Below are 12934 nucleotides of genomic sequence, written 5' to 3'. Positions count from 1 at the left end.
CAGGCAAACAGAATAAAAGGTAGCAACCAGAATACAGGCACATCACTGCATGACTGATTATCTTTCAACCAGCAGCAACTTATGTAATCATGGTTGCAGAAATGATGTTAGTCTATATAATGGGATTTAAATCATTAGCGACTAAAACTGTCCAACATACTTTAAGTAAGACGAGGAATTATCGCCTTTGAGGAAGAAATGTGGGTGAAAAATAATTGTAAATAATCATGGAAATGTTTGGTGAATTCAAATCGAAGACGACCAGAAGCAGAACTCCAGGCTGGGTTTATTCCTGACAGTAAGAGCATTTCCACATGCAATGTGAAAGGAACTCGAGGGATTTGGACTCTTCTTCAGAGAGTGGCGCAAAAATGAATATCTGCAAATCTCAATAAACTGAAGGACTGTTAAGAAGGCCCAAATCCCTGCACAACAAAGTGATGAGGTCACAAAAGGAACGTAAAGTCACAGCTTCTGAAATTTGACTTTATTTTTAACGTGTATTAATCTCTGTGATGTGAAAATCTGGTGGGGACTAGCTGACAGTTTCACGTAAGCGTTCAACTGCCAGAGCTTCGAAGTAAATTCAGTATCTCATTTAAACACTGAAACCTTGTCGTTGTAACGAGATGTAAAACCTGTTAAAATGAGATTTATATCTCACTAACACCAAAACATATTCTCTTTTAAATAAGAAAGGTCGGAACAGTAACACAGCAATACTTCCTGGGATTTTTAAATGTCATCTAGAAGAAACGGAGTGAGAAGGAGGATCATAGTGAGTCTCTTTATGCCCTTTATGTAATCAGTCAGAGGAACATAATATGATATCTCCTTATAGAGATTGTAAAGAGATTTTCTCGTTTTAGCGAGGAACTCTCGTTAATAATATTTCTCATTTGGAAATAAATGAATTTATTTCCAAACTGACAGTTAAACGTTGCCAACTGTTTACATCCTGGTGTGTCGAACTGCTGAATTTAAAGACGGCCTACTCAAATCGACGGATCCTTTATTCAATGCGTTGCAGTATCTGTATCTTTCATCCTTAAGTCTTCATTCTGTGCTCAATTCACTTCATTTCACCTCTCATCAAGTTTTATCTCTCTGTGTATAAACATAAATATAACTCGTAATTCACAAACTTGTGTTGACGTCTGTTTAGATTTGTTTTCCATGTTTGTTTTGCTCATAGGAAGTTGGCCAAAAAGCAGAAGGAAACTGCGAGCAGCTCCACCCAGCAGAGGGAGATGGGTCCGGTCACCACGGCTGACAAGAGCACCACTAAAGTCAGCACCTTGCACAAAGACGACCCGTTCTCCACTTCCAGCCCAGACCTCAACGGCTTCAGTGAGTAAAACTCATCCGTTCTACATGATCAAGGTTGTTACTGGCAGCATCTGGAGAACATCCATCCATCCATCCATGTTCTTACACCCTTGTCCCACAGTGGGGTCGTGAGGGTTGCTGGTTCCTCTCCAGCTAATGTTCTGGGCGAGAGGCGGGGTCACCCTGGACAGGTCGCCAGTCTGTCGCAGGGCGACACAGAGACACACAGGACACACAACCATGCACACACACACTCACACCTAGGGGCAATTTGGAGAGGCCAATTAACCTGACAGTCATGTTTTTTGGACTGTGGGAGGAAACCGGAGTACCTGGAGAAAACCCACCATGCACAGGGAGAACATGGAGACTCCATGCAGAAAGACCCCAGGCCGGGAATCGAACCCAGAACCTTCTTGCTGCAAGGCAACAGCTCTACCAACTGCGCCACTGTGCAGCCCGTCAGTAGAACTAATGCTTTTTAAATCAATATTAAGGAAATATTGACTTGCAACAAGCTCCTGTATCTTGTTGAAAAGGTAGTTGTCGGTTAGTTTTGTCTTAATTTCAGTGTAATAATATATTTGCACTGGCGACTACACCCAAAGACGTTATGGTTTTGCAGTGAAACAGCTTATTTTCTTTTTTATTTTAGTAACAATCACTTTGTTTACTACTAGGGTTGTGTAATGATATCGATTTTGCGATATATATCGATATTTTATTTCCTAGAAAAAAAATTGATATTCATCCGCAAGTATCGTAACATCCAACTGTCACCTGCTTCGCTAGGAGAGTGATCAGGTCATCAGGTTTAGAGTGATTCCTTCAGATGTTAAGTGTTGAGGTTAAAAAGGTATCGAAACATGTTTTCTCACCACTTCTTTGATTCGTTTTGTCCAGCTGTCGACTTTAAGTCTGTGTCCAACCAGAGCCAGGTATTGTGTAGTTGGTGCTTTTATTCAGTTTTCAGTTAAACTAATTCAATCCAACTCTATAACAGTCACAAAATGTCACTAAAATCACTCTGTCCCTCTAAAATCTTTCAGAAAATTGCAAAAGTGTATTGAATTATATTGTTTGCTTAATATCGCAATATATATTGTATTGTGAGCAGAATATTGTGTATCACATTGTGAGATTATTGTATCACTACAGCCCTATTTAGTACAGGCATACATTTTCCATTTTCCTCAGCCTGCTATTTTACAAGTTACTATTTTGTGTGCAAGTAAATAGTAAATAATGCAAACTATTTTGTACGCATTTAAAGCATTAAATGCCTTGTACTAAATGCAAGGTATTTAATGCTCCTTAAGCAGGTTAGCTAATAAAAGCAAAGCTGTATGCAGACTGACTAAACAGCTTTGGGAGGTTTTGCTATTGATAAGTTATCTGGTGCTTCAGCTGCATCGATGATCCCTAATGAGGGATCTAATGTCTTTAGGGATAACTGCGATGCTTGGTGTTAACAAGCTTCTGGAGAAGTCCACCGATTTAATGATGGCGTCGCCTCAACCGCTCTGTCATTATTACTGCAGCTCTTTGGGAGATTTGTCACTTGACCTTTAACACACTGCGTGTCTCTTTGGGTAGCAGAATGAGTCGAGGCGTTGACCTTCTTGGATATTTTTCTGGTAGCTTTTACTGAACAATGTGTGACACTTAATGATGATTTTTGTGCTTCTGGTTTGATTTGATTTTCTTTTTTAGAGCTAATCAAAGACTCGTCCACATCCCCAACATGTTGCTTTTTGAAGATGTGTAAATTATTTCAAGTGTTTTCCAAACTGAGGTTCTAGCTCCTTGTATCCAAATCCAATTTTTAAAATATATTTTTAACATCCCTGTTTTTACTATTTTATTTTCATTCACTCTTTGACTAGTTAAAATCATCGACCCACGCTGAGAAACACATCAGATTTAAGTGTATGTATGCCCATTGGCCTGTAATCACTGTTGTGCTTCCAAATTCAATATCGGTTGCATCAGAGGTGCCATTAATGCTATCGAACTGCTCCACATGCTACTGAAAATTGATCTGCCTTTGTTGATGTTTTTATTGTTAATTGTCTCTGAAACTCGACTGTTGATTTGTAGATAAGGTCACTCTGGTGTAAAACTCTTTTCTGGCATTTTCTCAACCGATTCTTTTTTTTTTCCATTTCTGCCTCATCTGAAATGTTCCATCTTCATTCATGTCTTTCTTTTGGCCCCTGCTGTACTTCCACACTTTTTAAAATAATGTCATTGTCCTTACTGTCATATTTACACTTGCCTCTCCTCTCCACAGCCTCCCCCTCCCCCTGCTCCTTCTCTGTGCAGGGAAGCAAAACGCTGCAGAGCAAATCCCTGCTGAATTCCTACTACTCAGGTACACTCACACTTTTTTTTTTTGCACATTGACATTTTTTTCCTAATCTCTGTAGATGCTTAGGCAACATTTCTGTGTTCATTTCTTGTGTTTTTCTTAATGCATGTTGGAGGAGGGAGGAGGAGTCTTGAAGATGCTGCTGCTTAATTTTACTTACCTTTAACTAATCCCTCTCATTATGAACTCATTGTGGACTAATTGGAGCTTCCTTTTTAAATTAACTGTTTACAAAGTTGAAATCATTTCATTAAATACAAATACAGTGAAATAATTGTGTATTTTCACAAAATCTGTACCAGTTATGTCCAAGTAGATTTGCTGCCAAACAGTCATACTTTATGTATAATGTGAAGTACTCACCTTAACTTCTTTGGGACCTCGTCTCCAAAGAGTTTTCTTTTCTCCCACTCATCCGAATATAAAACCTTCCTCCAAAAGGCGTTTGGCTTGTACATGTGGGCAGCTGCACATTTCAGCTCTACTTGAATGAGAATGAGCGCTGTTGCATAAATCCTTCTAATGCTGGCAAAGAGAAACTACCAGCTGTAGTTAATCATGAATATTAATTTTGTTCTTGTCAAGCTGAAACCCACCAAAGAACCTTTTTGCACTTCTTACAAAGAAATTCAGTGATTATTATTATACAGGTACATTTTAAAAAAAATTAAATATAGGGAAAAGTTGAATACTTTCTGTCAGCCTAACATTTCTGGCTTTTGAAATCTGATCTTATGTAATATTCTAATTGTGTGAGTCACTGAACTTTGGGTTTTCATATATCTGTAATCCATATTCCTTAAAATTGTCCCTATTTGCAATGGATCTGCATATGACTTTCACTTTCTGAATGAATGACAAAAAATGTTCAACTTTTTAAAAATATTTAAAACATTTATATGAGTTTTCTATACATATTTTAGCCTGTATGTGTAATTTACAGAAAACCATGCAATATCTTGGCATTTAAATTATATGACAGCAAGTTATTTAAAGCCCTAAAATAATGACATTGGTTTGTAAATGTTTTATTAGAAAAGTGTTTCTACTTTTTACCAATTTGAGCAAAAAAAATTACAATGAACTCTGGATTTTTCCAGATCAAATCGTCTCAAAATGTTTTTAAAGCGATTTAAAGATTTGACTGTCATTGAAATGTTCAAATTGAGTATTTTGGCAGCAGATAGATGTGAATAGTGTTTAACATCAGGTGACCATGTTTGCCCTATGCTTTTTTTCTCCAGTATCCAAAGAGCCTGTTCCAGCTACAACTTCAATAGGTAAGAGAAATCGCTTGTTTTTGAACCATAATTAACAACCAATCAATATTGTTTTATAGCTCTTCATCACCTGTGTTCATTCTGATGTCGCTCAAACAACAGCAAGTGCTTCTGTATTTCCTGGTATTTACGGTGATAATCGACCACAACGGCATGTGAATACCTGAAGCCCGAGACTTCTTGAAACTAAAACTGATCATAACTGCCTATTTTAATAGTTCAAACACTAAATAGACATTAATATACATTAATACCTGAAACAGAGCTACCACAGAACCCAACACCCATGATGATCCTTATTTTCAAGGGATTATAAACGCTCCTTCATTAGCTTCTTTGGAAATGCCGGCCAGCAGGATGTCAACATCTTCCCAAGCTGCATCATCTTTGACATTTTTTAGATGTGCTCAACAAAAACATCCACAAGCAGGTGATTTTTTTGTAAATAATCCACAGGAAAGTCTGTGAATACTGAGACGTGTAAAGGCAGGGGACCTGCAGTATTACTGTCATACATGTGGCCCCTTTAAAATATCATTACTATTCTGTGGTATCTTCTTTCTTTCTGTTCGCTTTATCTTGCCTTTCCCTTCTGTTGAACAGATTGATCAGCTTCTTGCCAGTAGGCTTGTCTCTGGCCTTTGGAAGTGTGTGACATGCTCTGTGTGTCTGTGTGTGTGCAGCCAGATTTTCACACAGGAATGCCACTTCACCCAGTTTCACACACAAAAACCAGCAGGAGATATAAAACCTAACCAGTGACTGTCGATTATTTCTAATCTGCCCTTTTCCCATAATGTCTTTTTTGGCTAAAACTTGATGAGATTCTCTGAAAGTTTTTTTTTTTTCTCCTCTTTTTGTTTTCCCATCATGCAGGTAGCAGAAAGAAAAGTGCTTCTTTAGCTGATGAGCTGAAATACGCCGCTCCAGATAGCGGAGACATAAACCAACTTTATGTGTTGTCAATCTGATTAAAACCTACTAGACTAAATGAGCAAAATGGCTCATTAACGGCTCTATTTGAGGATCTCATATTTTCAGCTGATTTACTGCTATATTCCCCACCTATCTGCAGGTTTCTCTGTCATTTGCTGATGCACATCAGGGTGTGATGAAGCAGAATGCAAAAAGATGCTTGAGTGATTTATGCACTGGCAGAAATTTGGTGCCATACATCTTCATGCAGTGACATTAGGTTTTAATTGAGCCATCTGTTCTCTTTACAATTAGTCTGAAAATCAAGAGACATAAGACAGAGCTTTGATCATCACGGCAACAAAAAAATCAGCTGCTTGCTACAAAAGTGCAAAATGATGGAAGCTGAACTCTGAACTCAGACTGGAACAAACGCTGCTTTAGCAGGAAAAATACAAAACTCCTTCCCTACTTCTATTGATGCTTTTTGTCAATAAAATCCTTCTGTCATTGTTTGTTTAGTTCAATAACTTCAAAAATCTTTATTAGCAAAAACAGAAAACTTATTATCACAGACAAATGTACCAATATGTCAACATATCCTGCTACCTTATTGGTAACTCTGACATAAACTTTTGGGTCAGATTCTGGTTGGTGACCCGTTCCTGTGCTTTTAGTTAGTTAGTCTTTAACCCGCCAGCGACTTGTAGTCTGGAAGACATACTGTAGTAGCACCAGTGGCGCAACTACGCATTATTCAGGTGGATGCGAAAACATAGATCGGCGCCCCCCCCTCCCAGGAAGGAACGTNACAACCATGCACACACACACTCACACCTAGGGGCAATTTGGAGAGGCCAATTAACCTGACAGTCATGTTTTTTGGACTGTGGGAGGAAACCGGAGTACCTGGAGAAAACCCACCATGCACAGGGAGAACATGCAAACTCCATGCAGAAAGACCGGGGCCGGGAATCGAACCCAGAACCTTCTTGCTGCAAGGCAACAGCTCTACCAACTGCACCACTGTGCAGCCACCATCTGGAGAACAGTATCCGTAAATTATTCCAGAAACCTGAAGACGAGCAGGAATGCACCGAAACACTTCAGTACCGATCCGATACGGAAAAACAGCACTGACATAAATGTAACATGTTCCTGTTTTTAAACACAGACATGCATGTATTGAATTACTAATTCATTTGGCCAGTACAGAACATGTAAAAACAGCCCAACTTCAATTTGCTCAGTCAGTGAAATTATGGCAACCAATGTAAAATGAAGAATAAAGAAACTGACAAAAACAGTAAGTTCACTACGTTGGTGAACGTAAAATAAACAAATCTTCTTTCAAATGGTCCTGAAAGTACAAATAATTACCTGCAAAATTTATTGAATTAATTCTAAGTATAATGTGAAATAAATTTTGAAGCATTTCATTATTTAGAGCTCAAAACATAGAATTAGACTGAATAGATCTGCCTTTATTCATCTGAAACTGTCGCTGGTACCCAATCTAGATTTCAATATCAGGACCAACAGAGATATTAATATCGGATCAGGACTAATGGATGAAAAAAGCAAGAGTTTCCTGTATTCATGTCCCTCTATTGGCTGGTTCTCTGTCAAAACACACATTAATCGTGTTATTAACCAAACTAACAGACGTTTTGAGTAAAAATAAAACTTTAAGGTGAGCAGATAACGCAGTACGTCACAAGCTTCCGTCTTACTTTGAGCTTCTCTTGGACATAACTGCCTCTTCCACTCGCAGATTGCATCTTGCAAAAGAATGGACTGCCTTTTTCTATTTTTCTTCTTAGAATTACTCATATTTGTGTGTCCGGTATAATTAGACAGTTGCTCTCAGGCGGGCATTTTTCTCTTGTAAATGTCACGCTGGCCTTTGGGGGAACTTGGCTTTTGAGAGCTACAGGTCCAGTTTAATGCTGGTCATAACTGCCTGCACTCTTCTTCTTAACTCTCCGTACTGATGTACAGAAATTGTTCCTGCGCTGAAAACTGCAGACTGAGTGATGTTACATTCGTTGCATTTTGAACATTCAGGTTCAGTTCATTCGTCTACATTTATACACTACAGTATGTAGTTTTGGATAAACTTTTTCGCACATCTTTATATTGACTTTTTGATTAAATTTTTTTTAATGCTGGGTAAACCTTTCAGTTATCAGTGTAAGTGTAAAAATCAGAATGATGGTTTTTGTTGGTCCTTCGGATGCTGTCTGTTCATTTATATTCACTAATAATTCCCTGATTTCTTCTTAGAACAGTTCAGTTTACTTAGGGTTCATTCACACCAGCCCTGTTTAGTCCACTTTAATCAAACTCTAGCTTGTTTGCAAAGAAAGTCCAGTTCATTTCAGGACGTGTGAATGAGCAGCTAAACTCTGGTCCTTGTAAAATCGTAGGTCTTGGTTTGGTTGAACTGAACTCTGGTGCTGTTTGAAAAGCAGAAGCAGGAATGCAGACTGTAGTGGACTACAACATGGTGCATTCTGGGTAATTACAACCAGAACAAACACGAGAGTCTAGCTCTGGCAGAAGAAATGGCTCTTTGTTTGTTTTTTTTACCAAAGATCTAAAATCTGACAATGCTCCATTTTTGTTTACATTTTGTGAAGTTTTCCTCAGTGTCGTCTTCAGAGGGTTTTGTGACTTTTTTAAATTTATTTTTTGGTGTTCTTGGCGCGGCGCCATCAAAGTCGAGGACGTGGAAGATTGTTTGACACAATGCAGTGAGAAAGAAACTGCAGCAGCTGAAATCGTTACGACGTTGGTTCTCAATCAAACCGAGCCGACCGACTGTGAAACTCCCCCACGTTAAATTACACACAATGTGTAATTACACACAGGTGGACAGAGTTTAATTATCATGTGACGTTAGAAGGCATTTGCTTGTGCTAAATACAAATGCACAGCATACTCAGCACATTTTTGTTTGTCAAAAGTTAGGACATTTTGTGACATAATGAACCACTTGTTCAAAAAAATCACAAAAAAATAAAAATACGGGAACTGTGGGAACTGCATGAAGTAAAAAGTTACCCATAACAATGTCACAAATTAGTGTCCTCCTATCTGTAATTCAGCCTTGGTAGTATTTTTTCTGAAATGGACAAACATTTACTTGCATGCAGCATTCTCTGCCAGGCTCGGTCCTAATGAGACTGAAAGCGCTGACACAGAGAAGGGGACCCAGTAATATTTCTGCAAGGAGTCTCACAGGGCAAATAACCTTTTTGTGTTATTGCATTCTCACCCAGTCACCAGCTATCTTCACAGGACATTGCTGTCAAAGCAGATTCCTCTTGGTATGCAGGTACACTCCTGACTGTATTAAAGCTGGGCTGCTTTTTGGGGAACATTAGCATACAGTGGTGGTTTGCATAAGGCGAGAGGATTTTATCACCAAGCAGGAGGAAATATGTTTGCTTGGATGTATTAGAAGTGTGAGACAGAGATAAAGAATGAGAGAAGTGATGGAGGAAAGGGAGGATAATAAAGAGAGGATATAAAACCCACAGCGGGGAAGTGATGTCATCACTAGGCTGCAGCCAGCCTGGCCTCCGCCTTCCTACACAATCCTGCTCGATTCTCATCTCCCTTCAGTTTTCTGTCTGGGGTTCCTCCCATTGAGCTTGACTTTTGTTGTTGAATTTCAGTGAATGGAAGAAGAGACTTGCAGCTTTGAGAATTGTGTAAACTATTATAAAATGCTAAATAAAAACAGAACAGTAGTTTTAACCAGCCATGTTCTCTCATGTTAAACTTGCATCCCAAACATTTACGACTGACCAGTTCTGCTCCCCACAGAGCGATTCACCGTCTGCTCTAACAGGTTTGTTAGTAGAAGACATTTCTGGGTAGTCAGTCAAATGATAGCTAATTAAGAAAGCTGCTTAAAATTCCTTAATATGCCAAGGAGATTTTTTTTTTTGGCTCATATTTTATCTAATTCTTTGAAGTGATGATTCACTTTCTTGTCAAATAAGAGCTTGTAACTTAATATTCTATATGCTGTAATTGAGTAATAAGCTGAATATTTTTGCTAGTAATTAGATTTTTTTGAGGGAAACATTTCTTAAACTGATTTTTGAGCTTTTTTGTGCAAAAAGCCCATCTGAAAACCTGGTCAAAACACACATGCAACAGTTTGTGGAACTTTAATTTGAAGGAGAAAAACATATGTTACTACTGTTACATGGACTGATATGCAAAAACTGAAATTCAGCTGCCAATAAGCACAAAGTGTTGTAACACCAGAGAAAACAAAATAAGAGGCATTGAGGTAGAAAAGATTCACAGAATCTGCTTCTCAGAAAGGCAGAACCATCAGTTTCTAAAAACTGAACGAGCCCCGGTACATTTTTGTGTGCTTGGCAAATACGTGAGTTATTTCTGAGATCCAGAGGTTTACAATCAGGACTGAGTGTTCTCGATAATGTCAACCCCCAAAACTTCAACAATTATTCTATTTTATCCAAGAATTTAATTATTTTCACTGCAATTTCAGTACAATACAAATTGCATCTGAGAAATGTTCAATTAAACTAAAATATCCACCTTTATAAATATATGAAACATGTGGAAATTAATAAAAAGATGATTAAAAAGGAGATGAAAACTGATTCTAAAACAAATGTTTCACCACGTGAATAATGGCAGCTCATTATTATATTTTCAGACTTCCGTAACAATTAAACATGATGGCGAATTGAGAGATTTAAACCTGTAAAGCCTCAGCCTGCTTAGCTGAAGACCAGCAGCTTTAGATCTAAACATCTGATTCATAATATGTGAATCAGATCCATGAGCAGGAAGACAAATTCAAAACTTCCTGTTTTACAGCAAAACGCTTCATTTACAGCAGTGGTCCCCAAACTACGGCCCGCGGGCCGGATCCAGCCCGCCTCCACATTTGGTCCGGCCCCCTGAACAATACCAGAGCATTCAGATTTTTTTTTCATATATTGTATTTTCCGGTTTATATGTGGATTTTTCTTCAACCACCAGGGGGCTCTGTAGCAGGAAGTGTGTCCTGTAAACTGTGGGTGTTTTGTTTTGCATGGCGCATTGCTGCCATCTGTTGGACTTTTGGGGAACTGCTTGACTTTTATGTTAATTAATCAGTTCAGTTGTTTGCTAGCGGTAGAGCAGATGAACACGTGTTTGTTATGAACGCCGCATTTCAAGTCGAATTCTTCTAATTAATGCCTGTAAGTAGCAGCTTATACTTCAAAACGAACCTTTATGTGAAAGTTTAAAGTTACTTTTCCTCAATGGAACATATACTAGTCAGTCCCAGTGACCGTTTCACTAACGGTTTTTGGGTATAAATCAATCGAGTAACGCACAACAATTTCCGGCAGCGCAGGTGATAACCGTGTAACGTTTTTTCTGTTACAAACTGACTCCGGCCCCCCACCAGAGAAGGGAAAAGTTATGTGGCCCTCACAGGAAAAAGTTTGGGGACCCCTGATTTACAGTAAACACTGATTAATCAAATAAACTCAACGTGCATCTACGGCTGCAACACGGACAGAATTTATTTAAAAATAAGTAAAAAACTAGAATGAGGAGACACTAAAGTAATAAAGATATGAGGATCTGGTGACTGACAGCAGCTGGAATCAACGCGGCTCCATTTCTGCACAGCCGTCTCTATAAAAACATATTTTTAGAGAGAATTATAATGAAATCCACTCCACTTAATTAGATTTACATGGAAAGTCTTAATAAAAATCTGTATTTTATTCGTAAAACATGGTTAAACTGCTCTGACTGATTATTAAAAGGCTCTTCAGTCAAATATTTTCTGTAACGATTTTAACAGCATAAAATCATTAGTAAGATGAATATTAAAAAAAACAAGCTGTAGCTACAATTCAGAACCATTGATCTAATTTACTGATTTAAATGTATAAAATTACTATAAAAGTATAGACAGAAATGCATATATACACATATATACCACACACTAAAACCAACTACATCTCACATTCAGCAGAAACAAACTTATCAGATGTAGAGGGAGATGATGGTGCGAGCAGAAACGGCACAACGCATTAAAAATAAGGATAGTTTTGGACTCACTTCATTTACGTTTTAAGTTTTGAGGTCTACATTTTGATCTAGAAAACTCCATAAACTGCTTTTAGCCTTAAAGTGGTGGTAATTTAAAAGAAATGCCGTTCTGCACTCAGAACAAAGTTCTTTCATAATTCATAAAAACTCAAATGCAGACCTGCTGTAAAGTCCTGATTGGTTTCACAGATCTGTGGTTTGTCAGTTTAATAACAGCCTCTTCAGATTTTTGACCACACAAGACAAAAAAATGTATATCTGAAATAGCAGGTATGAACGATAAAATGCATAGGCTAGCTGTCAGAGCTTATTCCGATTATTAAAATGTTCCAGTTAGTCTCCCGACAGTTCTCATTTTAACTTATTGAACATGTGTCTGGCATTATTTATTTATAGACCCTACAGTAATCTCTGGGTGTGTAGAAGAGGTGGTGGATGTGCATTGGTCAGAGTTAAAGGAAGGAAGTTCTGATAACGAGCCACATTTATAAAAAGTGACGTGTCCACCTGAAGGTCCCCACTTTGCTCTGTAAACTGGTGACTAGCTTCACAGCCCATCCTTGGGATGAACTTGTGCCCAAGAGTTTGTTCAGAGCTACTTATTGTCTTTCCACCAAAGCAACGTTTGCTGCTGTACTGAACAAAATGGAAGATTGCTAAAGTGAGTCTCTCACAGTTTGCTGCTTCTCCAAATATTTGTTAAAGAATCTCAGTATCTTAGTGAAGTCCAGGAGTTTAAGTCAAAAATTTCCTTCACTTATAACGTGTAACGTGGGACGAGTGTCTTGTTATAAGTGAAGGCATCTGTCAGTAGAACTATCCATCCATCCATCCATTTTCTTGCACCCTTGTCCCTCAGTGGGGTCGGGAGGGTTGCTGGTGCCCATCTCCAGCCAACGTTTCGGGCGAGAGGCGGGGTCACCCTGGACAGGTC

The 12934-nt window shown here is 38.4% G+C and overlaps 1 protein-coding gene across 14 annotated transcripts in view; it reads left to right on the top strand.

The window, feature by feature from the left end:
- Positions 1-12934, top strand: part of ptprt (protein tyrosine phosphatase receptor type T) — a 316254-nt gene that overhangs the window by 238462 nt on the left and 64858 nt on the right. For all 14 annotated transcript variants that reach the window (XM_017304835.1, XM_017304834.1, XM_008408309.2 and 11 more), the window contains 3 exons: positions 1196-1350; positions 3623-3703; positions 4945-4980. In XM_017304835.1, coding sequence (XP_017160324.1) covers positions 1196-1350; positions 3623-3703; positions 4945-4980 — 272 coding nt within the window. The remainder of the gene's footprint in view (positions 1-1195; positions 1351-3622; positions 3704-4944; positions 4981-12934) is intronic.

The sequence above is a fragment of the Poecilia reticulata genome, linkage group LG5 (genome assembly GCF_000633615.1).
Source record: "Poecilia reticulata strain Guanapo linkage group LG5, Guppy_female_1.0+MT, whole genome shotgun sequence".
NCBI classification, from domain to species: Eukaryota; Metazoa; Chordata; class Actinopteri; order Cyprinodontiformes; family Poeciliidae; genus Poecilia; species Poecilia reticulata.
Note: the sequence above shows the minus strand (reverse complement) of the source record. Positions and strands in the feature narration are given on the sequence as shown.